This window comes from Oncorhynchus keta, chromosome 20 (genome assembly GCF_023373465.1).
Source record: "Oncorhynchus keta strain PuntledgeMale-10-30-2019 chromosome 20, Oket_V2, whole genome shotgun sequence".
In the NCBI taxonomy this organism is placed as follows: domain Eukaryota; kingdom Metazoa; phylum Chordata; class Actinopteri; order Salmoniformes; family Salmonidae; genus Oncorhynchus; species Oncorhynchus keta.
In genome coordinates this window covers 19,185,409-19,207,700 of record NC_068440.1, presented here as the reverse complement: position 1 = coordinate 19,207,700, position 22,292 = coordinate 19,185,409, and the positions used below count along the sequence as shown (strand labels likewise).

General features: G+C 45.9%; 1 protein-coding gene across 3 annotated transcripts in view; it reads right to left on the bottom strand.

Annotated features, from left to right (window-relative positions):
• Positions 1–5,040: 5,040 nt before the first annotated feature.
• Positions 5,041–22,292, bottom strand: part of LOC118399514 (glucocorticoid-induced transcript 1 protein-like) — a 42,845-nt gene continuing 25,593 nt past the window's right edge. For 2 of the 3 annotated variants that reach the window (XM_052472239.1, XM_035795649.2), the window contains exons 3-8: positions 15,501–15,590; positions 7,230–7,370; positions 6,849–6,998; positions 6,241–6,457; positions 5,957–6,077; positions 5,041–5,779 (exon numbers count right to left, since the gene is read on the bottom strand). In XM_052472239.1, the coding sequence (XP_052328199.1) occupies positions 5,464–5,779; positions 5,957–6,077; positions 6,241–6,457; positions 6,849–6,998; positions 7,230–7,370; positions 15,501–15,590 (1,035 nt within the window). In that variant the 3' untranslated portion in view covers positions 5,041–5,463. The remainder of the gene's footprint in view (positions 5,780–5,956; positions 6,078–6,240; positions 6,458–6,848; positions 6,999–7,229; positions 7,371–15,500; positions 15,591–22,292) is intronic. The other variant, XM_035795651.2, reaches the window with a different exon arrangement.

The window sequence follows — 22,292 nt, the reverse complement described above, 5'->3', positions numbered from 1 at the left end:
AAGTGCTTTGGTTCTGCTAATAACTTATTATTTAAGACACGAGATCTCTATGTTGATCAAAAATACTACATGATCATCAGCCACGCACGGCCGTCCGTTACACAACAATAGGTGTGGCATCGCATCATCAGGTCAAGCCAACTGAGAACAGTGGGCAGACTAACAGTAGACGTAAAAGTACTGTACACTTGGTGAGCTCATCACCTAACAACACTCTCCAATAACGTCTTGAGCACACACCAAGGGAATCGTGAGCAAAACAGAGGAAACCCAAATGCCATAAAGGTTTCTTAAGAGCCTTTTTTCTAGATGTTACCTATGGACTAATCTTGCAACATTGGTTTCTACCTAACACAGAGGTGAGAGAGGAAAGGATCACATTCAAAGTTTTGTCGTGTGGTTGGTTGCGGTACACAGGAACATGTTTTGTATTCATCTTTATACTGTTGGGGTATTGTTGTTGTAATGACATTTTCTTTCGTCTTGTTTCCTTTCACTGGCAGGTCAAAAACAGTCATTGTCCCTTACACCACAGGAGGTTGGTGGCACCTTAATTGGGGAGGACAGGCTCGTGGTAATGGCTGGAGGAGAATTGGTGGAATGGTATCAAATACATCAAACACAGGGCGGCAGGGTAGCCTCGTGGTTAGAGCGTTGGACTAGTAACCGGAAGGTTGCAAGTTCAAACCCCCGAGCTGACATGGTACAAATCTGTCGTTCTGCCCCTGAACAGGCAGTTAACCTGCTGTTCCTAACCATCATTGAAAATAAGATTTTTTGCCTGTTTAAATAAAGGTAAAATAAAGAAAGTGTTTGACGCCATTCCATTTGCTCCGTTATTATGAGCCGTCCTCCCCTCAGCAGCCTCCTGTGCCTTACACCCTCTCCTCCTTCTATAATCAATGATAGTCAGAATAACACACAAAGTGGACAGTCACATCAGCATCACCAATCCTTTTATCGTGTTTGTGTATGACCTTTGACCCCACAGGTCCAATAAGGAGCAAGCTGATTGGATGAGCTGATGAACAGTGATGACCTGCTAGCCAAAAGCTATGTGCTCTGATGACATGATACTCAGTGCTGGTTCTCAACACACTGTTAGGCTTTTCACACTACTGAGCCAAACTGTGCCGAGCTGCGCTGGCCTGGTTACGCATCCATCATAGTTACTGGAAAATAAAATATCCTATCCAGCACAAGACGGGTCAGCCCTATAGTGTGAATCTGGCTCTACATTGATGAAGATGATGCCAATAATTACATGACATTGTAAAGCATTTCAGTTCAGAAAGACATGGACTGGAAAGGACAGTTTACCCATTTTCTTTGAAATCCAAACACGAAACATTGACCAATTCTGCAGATGAAATAAACCAACTATCTCCTCTCTATCCAAACCTGAGGGCATAAAGATGAACGTTTGGACATGACTTGATGAGCCTTCTCGACCCCGAAAACCAGCTCAAATCTAATGGAATGTCTTATGAATCAATAGTCAAGCATAGTTATGTTGTCTATGTAATATTTAAACACTTTCAGACTGGATATCACCGGAATGTAACCAATCATATGCTGCTTCTCGCTTCATGGTCTTCTTATATGTGATGTTACTGCAGGCCAGGACTTGACTAGGACCAGTCAACACAGACTGACCTGAAGTTGCTACCTGACCTTGACCACAGCACGACGGCAGCAGAGGGCCCGACGACCACACAGGATCGTCAGGCGTTGACAGTCATAGCCGTTATAGACTTCCCTCAAACATGTCAGAACTCGTCTCAACAAGCACAGCCGTTATCTCTCACAGTGGGCCTAGTCACTCATTATCGCAACCGAGACACCTAACAACACAGTCAACCTTTAACCTCTGCTGTCAGCCAAGAACAGGTCAAGTCTTGGGACAGGACATCATAACGCCACGGAATATCTAGGGGGAATAAAATGTGCTGAATTTCTGGAATGGAATCTGGAATGAGAAAAAGCAAAGGAAATAGAGTGATCTGTTCGGTTTCAAGGAGGAAATGCAGTCAGAGCCAATCTGTGTCATGGAATATGGGCATACATTCCAAATGACCTGAGTTTAGACTCTGTTTGTTATATATACCTGAAGGACAGACGCAATGGACACTTTCTTTATGTCCATGTCTTTTTCCCCCCTTTCTGATGATTATTTTCTGGTTTTGCGTTGCATGTTTCAAAGGACTTGAATTTCTCTGACACTCTACATAACAAAACACAGCAGACAATTTTCAATTGAAACAAGCATGGATTTTTTCTTTCCATAAGCTATATAATGTGTAATATTGTGTTTGGATCATTTGAGTTTAGGCCCTGAATGTTCCACATGCCACCTGATAGTGATTTCATGTTCCAAAAAGAAAGAATAGCAGTCAGAAATACAGTAACTACAAACTAATAAGTTGTTAAGAGTGAGATAAACAGGATAACAGCTAACATTTTTTCTGTTATATATATATATACACTGCTCAAAACAATAAAGGGAACACTTAAACAACACAATGTAACTCCAAGTCAATCACACTTCTGTGAAATCAAACTGTCCACTTAGGAAGAAACACTGATTGACAATAAATTTCACATGCTGTTGTGCAAATGGAATAAACAACAGGTGGAAATTATAGGCAATTAGCAAGACACCCCCAATAAAGGAGTGGTTCTGCAGGTGGTGACCACAGACCACTTCTCAGTTCCTATGCTTCCTGGCTGATGTTTTGGTCACTTTTGAATGCTTTCATTTGGTGCTTTCACTCTAGTGGTAGCATGAGACGGAGCCTACAACCCATACAAGTGGCTCAGGTAGTGCAGCTCATCCAGGAGGGCACATCAATGCAAGCTGTGGCAAGAAGGTTTGCTGTGTCTGTCAGCGTAGTGTCCAGAGCATGGAGGCGCTACCAGGAGACAGGCCAGTACATCAGGAGACGTGGAGGAGGCCGTAGGAGGGCAACAACCCAGGAACAGGACCGCTACCTCCGCCTTTGTGCAAGGAGGAGCAGGGGGAGCACTGCCAGAGCCTTGCAAAATTACCTCCAGCAGGCCACAAATGTGCACGTGTCTGCTCAAACGGTCAGAAACAGACTCCATGAGGGCCCAACACCGCACAGGACATTTGGCATTTGCCAGAGAACACCAAGATTGGCAAATTCGCCACTGGCACCCTGTGCTCTTCACAGATGATAGCAGGTTCACACTGAGCACATGACAGATGTGACAGAGTCTGGAGACGCCGTGGAGAACGTTCTGCTGCCTGCAACATCCTCCAGCATGACCGGTTTGGCGGTGGGTCAGTCATGGTGTGGGGTGGCATTTCTTTGGGGGGCCGCACAGCCCTCCATGTGCTCGCCAGAGGTAGCCTGACTGCCATTAGGTACCGAGATGAGATCCTCAGACCCCTTGTGAGACCATATGCTGGTGCGGTTGACCCTGGGTTCCTCCTAATGCAAGACAATGCTAGACCTCATGTGGCTGGAGTGTGTAAGCAGTTCCTGCAAGAGGAAGGCATTGATGCTATGGACTGGCGCGCCCATTCCCCAGACCTGAATCCAATTGAGCACATCTGGGACATCATGTCTCGCTCCATCCACCAACGCCACGTTGCACCACAGACTGTCCAGGAGTTGGCGGATGCTTTAGTCCAGGTCTGGGAGGAGATCCCTCAGGAGACCATCCGTCACCTCATCAGGAGCATGCCCAGGCATGTAGGGTGGTCATACAGGCACGTGGAGGCCACACACACTACTGAGCCTCATTTTGACTTGTTTTAAGGACATTACATCAAAGTTGGATCAGCCTGTAGTGTGGTTTTCCACTTTAATTTTGAGTGTGACTCCAAATCTAGACCTCCATGGGTTGATACATTTGATTTCTATTGATAATTTGTGATTTTGTTGTCAGTACATTCAACTATGTAAAGAAAAAAAGTATTTAATAAGAATATTTCATTAATTCAGATCTAGGATGTGTTATTTTAGTGTTTCCTTTATTTTTTTGAGCAGTGTATAAATATTCCTATTCATTCAACAAGTACATTTTAGTACAATAGGCGTGTGTGTGTGCGTTTAGTGCAGACAAATTGGAGGTGTCACACACACACACTCACTCTCGGTGTGCGTCACTCACTCACTCACTCACTCACTCTCGGTGTGCGTCACTCACTCACTCACTGTGTGCGTCACTCACTCACTCACTCACTGTGTGCGTCACTCACTCACTCACTCACTCTCTGTGTGCGTCACTCACTCACTCACTCACTCTCTGTGTGCGTCACTCACTCACTCACTCACTCTCTGTGTGCGTCACTCACTCACTCACTCTCGGTGTGCGTCACTCACTCACTCACTCACTCTCGGTGTGCGTCACTCACTCACTCTCGGTGTGACTCACCACTCACTCTCGGTGTGCGTCACTCACTCACTCACTCACTCTCGGTGTGCGTCACTCACTCACTCACTCTCGGTGTGCGTCACTCACTCACTCACTCACTCTCGGTGTGCGTCACCACCACCACTCTCCACACTCCTCTCGGTGTGCGTCACTCACCACTCACTCACCACTCACTCTCGGTGTGCGTCACTCACTCACTCTCGGTGTGCGTCACTCACTCACTCTCGGTGTGCGTCACTCACTCACTCTCGGTGTGCGTCACTCACTCACTCTCGGTGTGCGTCACTCACTCACTCTCGGTGTGCGTCACTCACTCACTCTCGGTGTGCGTCACTCACTCACTCTCGGTGTGCGTCACTCAGTCAACAGTTATGCCCACCTTTCAACCTCATTGGATAACGTGGTTGAAATGTGAGGTGCTGAAGCTCATTGGCTAGAACTCGCTATGGGGCTGGCCCAAGTGGGGGGAAATAAGAGAAAATGTCGCTGCAAAGCTTCAAGAAAAGAGTCGCTTTCAAACTAGGGATTTCAAGGCTAATTGAGTTTAGACAGTAATTCTGATTATAGACTATGAATATGTATGAACCACACATTGACACAACCAGTTAAAAAAAAAGATTTTCTTGGTCTCCAAAGTACAGGAGCATGTCTTTAATCTTAAACACACTACTGGTTTAAAATGCATGCCCCCCCCATCCAAAGTGTCTCATTTTATTCCCATCCACCCAATGACATCATCCAGCATCTCTAGTTTTTACATGCTGTTAAAGATCATCATGTCTATCCCTGACAGGAACAGTGCCTTAGGAATACGCTAGGAACATGTGGTAGACTTGTCTTTGTTTTCTCCGTTTGTTGTTGTTGTTGTTGCCGCCTGGGACATGTTGCTAATGCTACGCCATGCAGTGTTTAGAGTTCAGCAGAGACTGAGAGAAGAGGAGGTCCTTTAGCAAAAGAGACAGGACTTCAGTGATGCTGATGATACTGGGGGCGTAATAATCATATTATTCAGAAGAAGAAGAACCAGAACCACGTGTCAGAGGCCAGCTCTGCCCATGTCTAGCTGATGGCCAGGCAGTCTGTCTGGGGGTCAGTCTCTTGTGGCGAGGTGGGCGTTGGAGTGGCAGCCTCCTCGGGGGTGGGAGCGTCGTCTGTACTGGTGGAGGTGTGGACCTGAGTGGGGAGGACGCGGCAGAATGCTGATATCATTGAGCTGGGGCCGGCCTCGGGGTCGTCGTCGGGGTGAGAGGTCACAGAGAGGTGCAGGGCGCCGGGGGTCAGTCTGACAGGGCAGAAGGCGGAGCCGGTGGAGATGAAGTTGACCTTGTTCTTGTCGGGGCAGGAGAAGAGCGGGACGGACGCTGACTGCCTGGAGCTGGACAGACAAGAGAAAAGTAAGAGACGGTGTAGAAACTCCTTTCATGACATGTGTGTGTATATATATATATATATATATATATTTATTTATATATATATAACTGACCTTCAGTATTAACCACTTTGGTGTGATAAAAGAGATCCTAAAAGATCCCTGGTCTCTTGTGGTGCTTACCTCATTTCCTCAAACACCTTGATCTTCTCACAGCCCTCTGGGGGTTCTCTCTTGAACATATAGCTGTTGTTGGGTTTAGGAGACGAGGCAAACTTTGGCAGGGGAGAGCTACTGCCACTGTCTGTAGACCGAGACAATGGTCAGAAAGGGACAGAAAAGAAGATTACTCTACAGTCCCCGGACAAGACACACAGTCCACGTTGGGAGTTCAGAGCCTTGCACAACGGTAGGATGTCCAATGGAGGCCTTGCCCCAGGTCTGAGAGAGCACCCTGACAGTCCTACCTTTATCCCTGTCGTAGAGCAGATCGTCGGTGGAGTAAGGGCTGCCCCCGTGTGAGCCGGATCCCGGGGGGCAGGCAGGAGAGGGACAGGGGGATAGGCTGGAACTACTGCTGGAGCGGCCGGGGGCAGAGGGGTTCTGTGTGTCCACGCTACGGGTACTGCTGCTGCGCTGCTGGGGGGGGAATGGGGCTCGCCGCCCGTCTGGTACCTCCAACACCTGGGGGAGGGCGAGGAGTGAGGGGAAAAAGAGTTGTCTCGTCATTGAGTACGGCAAGTAATAGGATTTCCAGTGGCACAGCAGGCGCATGAGTGGTTGTGTGCATGTCTTCTCAGCTCCCTCCAGACACACGAGTTTCAAGTTCCAAACTCTAAATGTAGAGAAAATGGTACGGCACAGTTTCAAGAAAACAGTCACTTTCAAAGTAGTGATTTTGTGGCTAATTGAGTAAAGATAGTAATTCTGCTTATAGACGATATATGAACTACACATTGACACATGCAGCCCATGACTGATGTCATGCTTGACTGCGAGTGGCCACTGCTAGTATTGTGTGAGAGTGCATATTGTAAATATGTGATTGGATGCATCTAACAGTCCATCCCCTCACCTTGAGCTCCTCCTTCTCTCCGTTGTTGTCTCTGATGAAGACCTTCTCCAGCTCGTGGTTGATTCCCTCCATGCTGCTGGGTACTCTGGTGATGGACGACTTGGGCACCGTCATGTTGGACATCGGGGACGACTTAGACATGCAGGACCACTGCAGGGACCAGGGACACAAATCGCAGACATTCAAAAACAAAACCACAATATTACACATATAAGCAGAGTTCTGGTGATTAAGCTTCCCTGGTGTGTTTGGTTTGCACTTTCGGGTCGATTGCCTTGATTCCATTCCGTTCAGCAAGCTAAATCACGCATTCCCCTAAAGCATGACTCAAATAAATCAATAAATATAAACCCAAGTCTGGATGGCAGTATTGTGCCTTACCTGTGCTTGGTCGGATGTGGTGTTGATGATGGTGTTGATAGGTCCCTGTAAAGGAGATGAGCCGTCTTTGTCTCTTTGAGACGGACGACCTCCCTGCTGCTGCTTACTACCGCCACGCAGCTGCTGCCGGAGCTTGGCTATCTGCTGAGGAGAACAGAGGAGGAGGAGGAGGAGGAGGAGGAGGAGGAGGAAAGGAAGTGGAAAGAGGGAGAGGAAAAGAGAGGGAGAGTAAAGACAGAGACAAAGGAAAGAGAAAATAAACACGGGGAAAGAGAGAGAAAGGAACAGTAACATGTTAACAGATGAACCTCTGTCTCATGTAATGTCGCCAATTAAATCTTATCACGTTTTGACATAACCCCATATTTCCACCAGGGGTCACCATAGCTCAGGGCAGACAGCTTCAGTAATGAATGAATCAGATTACATATATAGCTGGAGCTGTGCAGTCCCAAGGTACATCTAAAAGGAGACATTCCTTTCAGACTATCTTGCAGGCTAGTCATCGATCAAATCGCTAAAGGAAGAATCCATAAATATATATTTTTTAAAACACACATAAAAAGGCCATTTACAATGTAATGTCTTTCATTTGCATAGTGCTGTTCAAACCTTTGAAAGACCCACAGACTGTGCATCTAACAGAAAAGATGACTGTGTATTGGCTCTGACCAATAAGGACTAAAGGGCTAGAACTCCAGTCCTGTGTGGCTCTAGGTATATCTTTGACCCACATCTATAAGTCTTCATAATTCTGCATTCATATTAGCCCACAGAGGGAAGTTTCAATTGCTAAAAGAGTATTTTAAACTCTCAGACAAGTGGGGGCCTTTTGTGTGTCAGATAGAAGCACAGTACAGTTAATGGCAAATCAGATGAATAGTTGCTTATGTATCGTAACCACAGGTGTAAATAATGGCTACTTCTCAGAAAGTGTTAAAAACTGTCATGAGGAGTAAACAAGGTTGTCCACTACCGGCATATCTATTTGATAACTATTAAAATCAGATCCAACAATAATATCAAGGGGCTAAAATCCTGGGCCTAAAAACAAACGTGACATTGTACGCTGATGACGTTTTCTTTTAAATCCACAATATTGATCCCTGCACAGCCTCAGGATCTACATCATTTCTCAAACCACTTTGGATTACAAACCGAACTATGAGAAGCGTACCATATTACATATTGGATTACTAAATGATAAAAATGTTACATTACAGTGTAGTTTACAAATAAAATGGTCTGATGGGTAAGTGGACATACTCTGTATTCATATCCCAAAATAAATAAATGCTCAATACAATACATTTTAATAGAAAGTTAGCAAAAATAGGTAAGATCTTGCTACCATGGAAAGGTAAAAACTTGTCCATTTGTGGAAAAATCACCCTGATGAATTCTTTAGTCACATCCAAGTTGACCTATTGACTGATGGCGTGCCAACACCGGCCAACTTGTTAAAAACAATGTTATTAGCAAAACAATGTTCCACTTTATTTGGAACGGCAAGTCAGACAAAATTAAAAACAGGCATATTTATATAATTCATATGAATTCAGAGGGCTACAGTTATTGAATATTAAAGAATTGAACCTCTCAAGGCTTCAGTCATACAAAAGTTCAACCTAAATCCAAACGGGTTTTCCAGCAGATTAGTAACAATGGCTCACCCTAGTAAGAATGGCTCACCCTAGTAAGAATGGCTCACCCTAGTAAGAATGGCTCACCCTAGTAAGAATGGCTCACCCTCATTTTCCATTTCTTCAAAACGCAACCCCTCACTTTTGGTTATTTGAAAATGAAATCTCTAAAACATCACTATTTTTAAAACAAGCCATAGAAAGCTGGTTGCAATTTCAGTTTAATCCACTAGAAAAGTATTACTGCAAATATACTAATTGATAAAAATATATATATATAGTCTTTGTTAATTATATCATACATGGCACTGGGTGAGTTGTGACCAATGCATCTACCAACAATATATGAAATGTCTGCTCTATCCACAATTATAACCAGCTGATTGCAGCATTACTGCAAAAATGAAGGCTAGTGGAAGTTGTCGGTCGGCCCTGCATTAAAGACCAAAATTGAAAAAATATATATAAATAGGAACGTATACCAGTTCCATTTAAGGACCAAGAAGTTGACAGCTGTGCCGTAGAGGTTGCTAAATAGTTGGGAAGAGATTTCTGATGTGCAGATTCCATGGCACAGGGTTTATGAACTGACACACAAAACAACGCTGGATTCAAAACTGAGTTCTTCCATTTTAATTATACTAAATTCTTGCAACCAATAGAATGTTATGTATATGGGGGTTACAACCATCCCGACTCTGCAGATTTGGCTGTGAAGAAACAATCATTATTTCACTTGTTTTGGTTCTGCCCATATGTAGCCTGTTTCAGGTCGCAGGTTAAGGAATGGCTGAACAATCACACTGCTGGGTGCTTTTAGTAAAGGAGTTCATCTATTATTTAGAATCTGTGGAAACTCTGAGAATAGCTTTTCAGAACTGTAGTTAAAGCATCATACAGTATCACAGTTGAAAGATATTTGGCAAGTAGAAGAAGTCAAGATGGGATGTTATTTAGAGATCGATGGGAGGGGTTGTGGGTCGCTGAAGGGTGAGATATATATATAAATAAGAGATGGAAAATGAGAGATGGAAAAATGTACTGTGTCCGTAAGATGTATATAGTATGAATAAGCTGGAAGTAGAAGCTTAAGTATTGTTGTCCATTAGTTTACTCCAATTAGGTGAGGGTTAGCAGAAAGTAATGAAAGAAAATATATTTTTTCATTATATGGGGGACTGGAAATTATGCAAAAATCACATTGATAGCCTTGTTTGGTAGCTATTTTATGCATATAGCATCTCACGACAACCAGACAGGACAAGCCCAGACATGTTCTTTTCCCTGTGCCTTTACACACAACTCATTATAGGCTCAGTCATTGCAGTAATTTTACTATAGCAACACAGGTCCCCTCTTACACCAGAAACACATGCTATTTTCACAATCCGTCCTTCAACTTGTCCTCTTCCACCAAGTAATTTTACTATAGCAACACAAACACCCTGCCTAACAGGTCCTTATCAAAGGAGGCTCTGTCTGAATGGAAAGGCTGATATGTGATCCACTTTCTTCAGCCATAGTGGGCCTGGTGCACTCAATAGTTAGTCAGCTTTCCAGATAACTCAAGAATCAGTAGGCGATAATAGGCACATCACAAATTTCTCTTATGATGCTGGGCCCAAAATAAAGATAGTATATGTAGGCTTTTCTTTCATTACTATAAACAGTGTTGCTCAACTGCTTTATTCTAGCACCAACATCGCTCCTGAATACACCAACTCAAACACACATACTGACAACTCACTCAAGCTCTTATATGCGACTTGTTTCAGGAAACTGGCCATATGTCACTACTTCACAGGAGAGGCATTTTAATGAATTTTTTATCTAAATGCATTTTTGGGAGAAATGCCTTATGGAATATGTGAACTTTCATGTGCCTTAAAACGTGTATGTCATCTGTAAATGCAATAAAAATTGTTAATTTACGAGCTTAGTTGGTTAAGCCACAGAAAAAGACAGAACAGCCCACTAGCCATGATTGACTGAGATAATGGATGGACTGGACATGCCTAGAGATGAGGTGGAATAGGTCTGTCATGTAGCACGCTTCTGTCCACAACATGAGCTGGTCAGTATGTCTAGGTAATCCTTTCAAACACTGCTTTTTTAAAAGATATCACAAAGAACTGCAAAAGTGTTGCGGTCCACTTTCTGGAGGACCAAGTTTTGAAATCAGTGGAATGCCCGGTGGAAGCAGAGTGTGATAGCTAAAAAGATGTAGCAAATTCTGCCGTTTGATGGCAAATATGCAGAGGCAGTTGAAAAGAGAAAACAGAAGGCTGTTGTATAAAAACACCTGTCACCGAATTACATCTTCAACCATGTCATCCGTGACAGAGAGGGAGAGGTGTTCATCCACGAGTAAGAGTCGAGATAGCTACATTTTCAGATATCATACATTTCAAATTAAACATAAATTAAAGCGTACATCCAGTCTTCAATTTTATCGATTTTTTACGTTAAATAACACCTAAAGTTGTATTACAAAAGTAATTTGAAATGTTTTGGCAAAGTTTACAGGTAACTTGAGATATTTTGTAGTCTCTGTGTTCAATACAGTAAGAAAACAACCTGACGCTACCTTTCTGGTCACGTGCCTCTATCTAACAGTGCACTACAAGTGACCCTCGTTCTGAACGGGGCTACTTCTTCATTACACAAAGGAAAAACCTCAGCCAATTTCTAAAGACTGGTGACATCCAGTGGAAGCGGTAGGAACTGCAAGAAGGTCCCTTAGAAATCTGGATTCCCAATTAAAAACCATTGAAAAGAAAGTGACCTCAAAAAATAGAAAATCTGAATGGTTTTTCATCGGGGTTAAATAAGCATGCCTCATAAATGTATTTTAGAACTAAGCACAGATATAGCCCTTGGTTCACTCCAGATCTGACTGCCCTTGACCAGCACAAAAACATCCTGTGGCATACTCCATTAGCATCAAATAGCCCCGGCGATATGCAACTTTTCCGGGAAGTTAGGAACCAATATACACAGGCAGTTAAGAAAGCAAAGGACAGCTTTTTCAAACACAAATTTGCATCCTGTAGCAAACTCCAAAAAGTTCTGGGACACTGTAAAGTCCATGAAGAAAAAGAGCACCTCCTCCCAGCTGCCCACTGCACTGATGCTAGTAAACACTGTCACCACCGATAAATCTACGATAATGAAGATTTTCAATAAGCATTTTCTACAGCTGGCCATGCTTTCCACCTGGCTACCCCTACCCCAGTTAACAGTTCTGCACCCCCCACAGCAACTTGCCTAAGCCTCTCCATTTCTCCTTCACCGAAATCCAGATAGCTGATGTTCTGAAAGAGTTGCAAAATCTGGACCCCTACAAATCAGCTGGGCTAGACAATCTGGACCCTCTTTATCTAAAATTATCCACCGCAATTGTTGGAACCCCTATTACTAGCCCGTTCAACCTCTCTATCATATCGTCTAAGATCCCTAAAGATCTGAATGCTGCCGCGGTCATCCCCCTCTTCAAAGGGGGAGACGCTCTAGACCCAAACTTTACAGACCAATATCTATCTGCCTTTCCAAATTCTTCAAAAGCCAAGTTAACAAACAGATCACAGACTATTTCGAATCCCACCGTACCTTCTCCGCTATGCATCTGGTTTCTGAGCTGGTCATGAGTGCACCTCAGCCACGCTCAAGCTCCTAAGCGATATCATAACCGCCATTGATAAAAGACAGTACTGTGTAGCAGTCTACATCGACCTAGCCAAGGATTTCAACTCTGTCAAATCACCACATTCATACCGGCACACTCAAAAGCCTTGGTTTTTCAAATGGCTGCCTCGCCTGGTTCACCAACTACTTCTCAGATAGAGTTCAGTGTGTCAAATCGAAGGGCCTGTTGTCTGGACCTCTGGCAGTCTCTGGGGGTGCCACAGGGTTCAATTCTCGGGCCAACTCTTCTCTGTATACATCAATGATGTCGCTCTTGCTGCTGGTGATTCTCTGATCCACCTCCACGCAGACGACACCATTCTGTATACATCTGGCCCTTCTTTGGACACTGTGTTAACAAACCTCCAGACGAGCTTCAATGCCATACAACACACTTCCGTGGCCTCCAACTGCTCTTAAATGCAAGTAAAACTAAATGCATGCTCTTCAACCGATTACTGCCCGCACCCGCCCGTCTAGCATCACTACTCTGGACGGTTCTGACTTAGAATATGTGGACAACTACAAATGCCTAGGTGTCTGGTTAGACTGTAAACTCTCCTTCCAGACTCACATTAAGCATCTCCAATACAAAATTAAATCTAGAACCGGTTTCCTATTTCGCAAACAAAGCATCCTTCACTCATGCTGCCAAACATACCCTCGTAAAACTGACTATCCTACCGATCCTTGACTTCGGCGTTGTCATTTACAAAATAGGCTCTAACACACTACTCAGCAAATTCTATGTGGTCTATCACAGTGCCATCTGTTTTGTCACCAAAGCCGTATATACTACCCACAACTGCGACCTGTATGCTCTCGTTGGCTGACCCTCGCTCCATATTCGTCGCCAAACCCAGGTCATCTATAAGTCTTTGCTAGGTAAAAGCTCAGCATTATCTCAGCTCACTGGTCACCATAGCAGCACCCACCCGTAGCATGCGCTCCAGCAGGTATATTTCACTGATCACCCCCGAAGCCAACTCCTACTTTGACCTTCCAGTTCTCTGCTGCCAATGACTGGAACAAAATTGCACAAAAAAAAAAAAAAAAAATCACTGAAGCTGGAGACTTATCTCCCTCACTAACTTCAAGCATCAGCTGTCAGAGCAACTTACCGGTCATTGCCCCTGTACATAGCCCATCTGTAAAAATCCCACCCAACTACCTGTTCTCAACTGGTCTACCTGGTTAAATAAAGGTGAAATTAACTCAAATGAACTCCTCCTCTCACTGTACCTTCCCAGCGATTCACTTAAAAATACATTCTGCTAGTACACAGAAGCTAAAAAACATTATTGTGTGTGTGTGTGTGTGTGTGTGTGTGTGTGTGTGTGTGTGTGTGTGTGTGTGTGTGTGTGTGTGTGAGAGAGAGAGAGTTTTAAGACATTCAGCTAGGCTGGACAGCACTTCACACAGGGATGAAAATAGAGCAAGTACATCCTATATAATGCTGAGGAAATAAGAACACAAGAGTTAAGTGAGGAAGTGTTGGTAAATAATGAGGTCTATAAGATTAGGATTACAGTTGCTTAACAACCCTGGGACCTCTTGAGGTTATATAGGCCTACGAACAATCATGGTGTAACTGAAGGGGACCTCAACCCTTCTGCACGACAGCTCCATGCTCCATTACCATTAATAAGGAACATGCCTGAGCACTACTATTTTAACTGTTGTCCTTGCTGCTAAACTAGGGAGGGAGAGGGAGAGCGCAAGAGAGAGCCCGCTATAGGCAGACCTGGCTCTCAAGAGAGAAACGGCTGTGCGTACTGCCCACAAAATGAGGTGGAAACTGAGCTGCACTTCCTAACCTCCTGCCAAATATACGACCATATTAGAGACACATATTTCCCTCAAATTACACAGACCCACAAAGAATTCAAAAACAAATCCAATTTTGACAAACTCTCATATCCATTGGGTGAAATCCCAGTGTGCCATCACAGCAGCAAGATTTGTGACCTGCTGCCACAAGAAAAGGGCAACTAGTGAAGAACAAACACCATTGTAAATACAACCCATATTTAAGTTTATTTATTTTCCCTTTTGTACTTTAACTATTTGCACATCACTATAATACTGTACATAGCCAAATGACATTTGAAATGTCTCTTCCTTTGAAACTTTTGTGAGTGTAATGTTTACTCATCAATTTGTATTTCACTTGCTTTGGCAATGTAAACATATGTTTACCATGCCAATAAAGCCCTTTGAATTGTAGAGAGAGAGGCAGAAACAGAGAGAGGCAGAAATAATGAAAGAAAGGGGCTGAGAGAGAGAGAGAGAGAGAGAGAGAGAGAGAGAGAGATCTGCCTGGCTATCTTTTCTGTCAATAAATTGCCTGTTGGGTTATGGCTGGGCTGGCGGTTGGTTGCTGTGAGGGGAAGTTTCTGGTTAGTTGCGAGGGAGATAGATAGTGTTATCTGCCTCCTCCCTGGCTGTGGCCGTATAGTACCAGGGTGGAGCGGAGAGGGGATGATAAGACAACGACCGCCCGCCCCGGCACTACGTCTCTGACACCCAGCATTAGAACAGAGAAGCCCTGAGCATGCGGACGTCATACAGGAAGTTATATCTAGAAGGTGGCGAGCGGGAGGGGGCATATCACGGCAGATGGTAGGCAGTTCCCCATTGACATTCTACTCGTCATGTCAACTTCAAGTCATCTCAACCTGGCAGAATCTACGTCCGGGTTAAAGGAGGATGACAGATTTCGTCAGTTTTACACGGAGGCCTACTGTACAGTATGTTGTCACTGTTGATCTGAGAACACCTCGGTCCAATCGTCATTAGGAAAGTGCTGCAAGCTGTGTTTTCTTACGAAAGGTTAGGGTTTCTAATGACGTGTTTTAGTGTGTGTGTGTGTGTGTGTGTGTGTGTGTGTGTGTGTGTGTGTGTGTGTGTGTGTATGCGTACACAAGCGTGAGTGAGTGTGTACCTCTTTGAGCTGGTCTGCGCTGCCCCAAGAAGCAGAGCGCTGGTGTGTGCCCCTCCTCTCTCCTGCTTCTTCACTCCAACATCCAGGTGTCTGAATTCAACAAGGAAACAACCAATAATATCATTATCTAATTGCCAACCTCATATTCTCATCAGCTATGTAAATCATCGTGAAACTTGTGGTAGGGAATACAAGTCCGCAGCCTGGGAAAGGGTCCTTTGACCCTCAGCCTAAGCAGTGCACTACTTTGCCATTTCAGATTTGCCGTTGCGACACAAAACCTCAGACAGTTATGTGAACTTGGTCTCTCTACCTTGCAGCAGTGGCAGGTTTGACATGGATGCTTTGCTGTGCATACATCATGTATAACGAGATCTAAAATGGAGCTTCAACTAGCCGTGAGTGCTCTGCTGTGTGTCAGAGCACAACAGAAAAAGGAGAGGCCTCTAAATGCTGCAGGCTCAGCTAAAGCTACTGTGATGAATAAGTGATGTCAAATGGAGAGAGAGCGATAAAGTAGCCCTCACTTCACCCCTTGGTTACCCCTGGTCTGTTACTGGAGCTGAGAGAGATAAAGTAGCCCTCGCTTCGTCCCCTGGTTACCCCTGGTCTGTTACTGGAGCTGAGAGAGAGAAAGTAGCCCTCGCTTCGCCCCTTGGTTACCCCCTGGTCTGCTACTGGAGCTGAGAGAGATAAAGTAGCCCTCGCTTCGCCCCCTGGTTACCCCTGGTCTGCTACTGGAGCTGAGAGAGATAAAGTAGCCCTCGCTTCGCCCCTTGGTTACCCCTGGTCTGCTACTGGAGCTGAGAGAGATAAAGTAGCCCTCGCTTCGTCCCCTGGTTACCCCTGGTCTGTTACTGGAGCTGAGAGAGAGAAAGTAGCCCTCGTTTCGCCCCTTGGTTACCCCCTGGTCTGCTACTGGAGCTGAGAGAGATAAAGTAGCCCTCGCTTCGCCCCCTGGTTACCCCTGGTCTGCTACTGGAGCTGAGAGAGAAAGTAGCCCTCACTTCGCCCCTTGGTTACCCCTGGTCTGCTACTGGAGCTGAGAGAGATAAAGTAGCCCTCGCTTCGCCCCTTGGTTACCCCTGGTCTGCTACTGGAGCTGAGAGAGATAAAGTAGCCCTCGCTTCACCCCTTGGTTACCCCTGGTCTGCTACTGGAGCTGAGAGAGATAAAGTAGCCCTCGCTTCGTCCCCTGGTTACCCCTGGTCTGTTACTAGAGCTGAGAGAGAGAAAGTAGCCCTCGCTTCACCCCTTGGTTACCCCTGGTCTGTTACTGGAGCTGAGAGAGATAAAGTAGCCCTCGCTTCGCCCCTTGGTTACCCCTGGTCTGCTACTGGAGCTGAGAGAGATAAAGTCGCCCTCGCTTCACCCCCTGGTCTGCTACTGGAGCGGAGAGAGATAAAGTAGCCCTCCCTTCGTCCCCTGGTTACCCCTGGTCTGCTACTGGAGCTGAGAGAGATAAAGTAGCCCTCGCTTCGCCCCTTGGTTACCCCTGGTCTACTACTGGAGCTGAGAGAGAGAAAGTAGCCCTCGCTTCGCCCCCTGGTTACCCCTGGTCTGCTACTGGAGCTGAGAGAGATAAAGTAGCCCTCGCTTCGCCCCTTGGTTACCCCTGGTCTGCTACTGGAGCTGAGAGAGAGAAAGTAGCCCTCGCTTCACCCCTTGATAAAGTAGCCCTCGCTTCACCCCTTGATAAAGTAGCCCTCGCTTCGCCCCCTGGTTACCCCTGGTCTGCTACTGGAGCTGAGAGAGATAGTCGCACCTGGTTTCCCCTGGTCTGCTACTGGAGCTGAGAGAGATAAAGTAGCCCTCGCTTCGCCCCTTGGTTACCCCCTGGTCTGCTACTGGAGCTGAGAGAGATAAAGTAGCCCTCGCTTCGTCCCCTGGTTACCCCTGGTCTGTTACTGGAGCTGAGAGAGAGAAAGTAGCCCTCGCTTCGCCCCTTGGTTACCCCTGGTCTGCTACTGGAGCTGAGAGAGAGAAAGTAGCCATCGCTTCGTCCCCTGGTTACCCCTGGTCTGTTACTGGAGCTGAGAGAGATAAAGTAGCCCTCGCTTCACCCCTTGGTTACCCCTGGTCTGTTACTGGAGCTGAGAGAGATAAAGTAGCCCTCGCTTCGCCCCTTGGTTACCCCTGGTCTGCTACTGGAGCTGAGAGAGAGAATGTAGCCCTCGCTTCGCCCCCTGGTTACCCCTGGTCTGCTACTGGAGCTGAGAGAGAGAATGTAGCCCTCGCTTCGCCCCCTGGTTACCCCTGGTCTGCTACTGGAGCTGAGAGAGAGAAAGTAGCCCTCGCTTCACCCCTTGGTTACCCCTGGTCTGTTACTGGAGCTGAGAGAGATAAAGTAGCCCTCGCTTCGCCCCTTGGTTACCCCTGGTCTGCTACTGGAACTGAGAGAGATAAAGTCGCCCTCGCTTCACCCCCTGGTCTGCTACTGGAGCGGAGAGAGATAAAGTAGCCCTCGCTTCACCCCTTGATAAAGTAGCCCTCGCTTCGCCCCCTGGTTACCCCTGGTCTGCTACTGGAGCTGAGAGAGATAGTCGCACCTGGTTTCCCCTGGTCTGCTACTGGAGCTGAGAGAGATAAAGTAGCCCTCGCTTCGTCCCCTGGTTACCCCTGGTCTGTTACTAGAGCTGAGAGAGAGAAAGTAGCCCTCGCTTCACCCCTTGGTTACCCCTGGTCTGTTACTGGAGCTGAGAGAGATAAAGTAGCCCTCGCTTCGCCCCTTGGTTACCCCTGGTCTGCTACTGGAGCTGAGAGAGATAAAGTCGCCCTCGCTTCACCCCCTGGTCTGCTACTGGAGCGGAGAGAGATAAAGTAGCCCTCGCTTCGCCCCTTGGTTACCCCTGGTCTGCTACTGGAGCTGAGAGAGAGAAAGTAGCCCTCGCTTCGCCCCCTGGTTACCCCTGGTCTGCTACTGGAGCTGAGAGAGATAAAGTAGCCCTCGCTTCGCCCCTTGGTTACCCCTGGTCTGCTACTGGAGCTGAGAGAGAGAAAGTAGCCCTCGCTTCACCCCTTGATACAGTAGCCCTCGCTTCACCCCTTGATAAAGTAGCCCTCGCTTCGCCCCCTGGTTACCCCTGGTCTGCTACTGGAGCTGAGAGAGATAGTCGCACCTGGTTTCCCCTGGTCTGCTACTGGAGCTGAGAGAGATAAAGTAGCCCTCGCTTCGCCCCTTGGTTACCCCTGGTCTGCTACTGGAGCTGAGAGAGAGAATGTAGCCCTCGCTTCGCCCCCTGGTTACCCCTGGTCTGCTACTGGAGCTGAGAGAGAGAATGTAGCCCTCGCTTCGCCCCCTGGTTACCCCTGGTCTGCTACTGGAGCTGAGAGAGATAAAGTAGCCCTCGCTTCGCCCCTTGGTTACCCCTGGTCTGCTACTGGAGCTGAGAGAGAGAAAGTAGCCCTCGCTTCACCCCTTGATAAAGTAGCCCTCGCTTCGCCCCCTGGTTACCCCTGGTCTGCTACTGGAGCGGAGAGAGATAAAGTAGCCCTCCCTTCGTCCCCTGGTTACCCCTGGTCTGCTACTGGAGCTGAGAGAGATAAAGTAGCCCTCGCTTCGCCCCTTGGTTACCCCTGGTCTGCTACTGGAGCTGAGAGAGAGAAAGTAGCCCTCGCTTCGCCCCCTGGTTACCCCTGGTCTGCTACTGGAGCTGAGAGAGAGAATGTAGCCCTCGCTTCGCCCCCTGGTTACCCCTGGTCTGCTACTGGAGCTGAGAGAGATAAAGTAGCCCTCGCTTCGCCCCTTGGTTACCCCTGGTCTGCTACTGGAGCTGAGAGAGAGAAAGTAGCCCTCGCTTCACCCCTTGGTTACCCCTGGTCTGCTACTGGAGCTGAGAGAGATAAAGTAGCCCTCGCTTCGTCCCCTGGTTACCCCTGGTCTGCTACTGGAGCTGAGAGAGAAAGTAGCCCTCACTTCGCCCCCTGGTTACCCCTGGTCTGCTACTGGAGCTGAGAGAGATAGTCGCACCTGGTTTCCCCTGGTCTGCTACTGGAACTGAGAGAGGAGGAGAAAAACAGAAGGAGGAAGACAAGCGTAAAAAGAAATGAGAATAAAGTAAATACAATTTTCCTAGTCGTGTACAAATATGTTATCGCGGGTGCAGAGAAATGCTTATGTTTTTAGCAAACAGAGCAGTAACACCTAACACTAGACACAAATCCCCCAAATAAAAAGAAATAAGAAATATCAGAACGAGCACAGTCTGGAATACACAGCTGAAGTCAGAAGTTTACAAATACTTAGGTTGGAGTAATTACAACCGTTTTTCAACCACTCGACAAATTTCTTGTTAACAAACTGTAGTTTTGGCAAGTCGGTTAGGACATCTACTTTGTGCGTGACAGAAGTCATTTTTACATTTGTTTACAGACAAACGTGGGTCAGAAGTTTACATACACGAAGTTGACTGCGCCTTTAAACAGCTTAGAAAAGGTCATGGTTTTAGAAGCTTCTGATATGCTAATTGACATCATTTGAGTCAATTGGAGGTGTACCGGTGGATGTATTTCAAGGCCTACCTTCAAACTCAGTGCCTTTTGGCTTGACATCATGGGAAAATCAAAAGAAATCCGCCAAGACCCCAGAAAAAAAATTGTAGACCTCGACATGATGCTGGAGGAAACAGGTACAAAAGTATCTATATCCACAGTAAAAACAAGCCCTATATCGACATAACCTGAAAGGCCACTCAGCAAGGAAGAAGCCACTGCTCCAAAACTGCCATAAAAAAAGCCAGACTCGGTTTGCAACTGCACATGGGGACAAATATTGTACTTTTTGAAGAAATGTCCTCTGGTCTGATGACACGAAAATAGAACTGTTTGGCAATAATGACCGTCGTTATGTTCGGAGGAAAAAAGGGGAAGCTTGCAAGCCGAAGAACACCATCCCAACCGTGAAGCACGGGGGTGGCAGCATCATGTTGTGGGGGTGCTTTGCTGCAGGAGGGACTGGTGCACTTCACAAAATAGATAGCATCATGAGGGAGGAAAATGATGTGGATATATTGAAGCAACATCTCAAGATATCAGTCAGGGTTTTAAAGCTTGGTCGCAAATGGGTCTTCCAAATGGACAATGATCCCAAGCATACTTACCAAGTTGTGACAAAATGGCTTCAGGAAAACAAAGTCAAGGTATTGGAGTGGCCATCACAAAGCCCTGACTTCAATTCTACAGAAATTTGTGGGCAAAACTGAAAAAGTGTGTGCGAGCAATGAGGCCTACAAACCTGACTCAGTTACACCAGCTCTGTCAGAATGAATGGGCCAACATTCACCCAACTTATTGTGGGAAGCTTGTGGAAGGCAACCCGAAACGTTTGACCCAAGTTGAACAATTTAAAGGCAATGCTACCAAATACTAATTGAGTGTATGTAAACTTCTGACCCACTGGGAATGTGATAAAGCTGAAATGAATAATTCTCTCTACTATTATTCTGCCATTTCACATTCTTAAAATAAAGTGGTGATCCTAACTGACCTAAAACAGGGTATGTTTACTAGGATTAAATGTCAGGAATTGTGAAAAACTGAGTTTAAATGTATGTATGTATGTATGTATGTATGTATGTATGTATGTATGTATGTATGTATATATATAAGTGATCCACTGATCAATAGATATCCATCTACGCACACACACACACACACACACACACACACACAGTAGTGTGTGCAAAGCTGTCATCAAGTGGCTACTTTCAAAAATATAAAATATATTCTGATTTGTTTCACACTTTTTTGGTTACTATATGATTCCATGTGTTATTTCATAATTTTGATGTCTTCATTTTACAATGTAGAAAATAGTCAAAATAAAGAAAAACCCTTGAATGAGTAGGTGTGTCCAATCTTTTGACTGGTACTGTATATATATTTCGTTTTTTGTTGTTGCTCAGAAAACTTGGAGGGCCAAATAAAACCACCCCCGGACCAACAGTTGGGGAACCCTGGTCTAGAGTGTCGAGGATAGGTGGAGGGGATATGGTCCTTAACCATCTCTCAAAAGCTCTTCGTGATAACAGAAGTGGGTTCCACGGGGTGATAGTAAGTTATTTCAGTTACCTTGGCTTTCTTGGGTACAGGAACAATGGTGGACATATGGAAGCAAGTTTGGACAACAGACTGGGATATGGAGAGATAGAATATGTCTGTAAACCCTCCAGCCAGCTGGGATGCACATGCTCTGAGTACGCAGCCTGGGATGCTGTCTGAGCGGCATCCGCTTAAAATGTCTTACATCGCCACAGAGAGTGAGAGCTCACAGTCCTCGTGAGCGGCGGTGGCGGCTCAGTGTTTTTCTCAAAGCAGGCAAAGGTGTTGTCAGGGAGAAGGACGGAGTCCGCAACGTGGCTGGCTTTCCCTTCATAATCCGTGATTGTCTGGAGTCCCTGCCACACTTTTTTTTTTTTTAAATCTACCTTTATTTAAATAGTCAAGTCAGTGCAGAATGCCTATTTACAATGACGACCTACCCCGACCAAACCCGGATGACGCTGGGCCAATTGGGAGTCCCATAGGGCGGCGCACAATCACGGCCGGATGTGATGCAGCCTGGATTTGAACCAGGGAATGTAATGATGCCACTTGCACTGAGATCCAGAGCCTTAGAACGCTGCGCCACCCGTGTCCATTTTCCCAGTCATCTTGTCATGGTTAAATGCAGTGGTTCACGCTTTCAGTTTTGCGCAAATCCACAGTTTTTGGTTTGGGTAAGTTCTAATTGTCAGTGTAAACAACATCCTTTATGCACATCCTAATTGTCACAGTGTAAACAACATCCTTTAT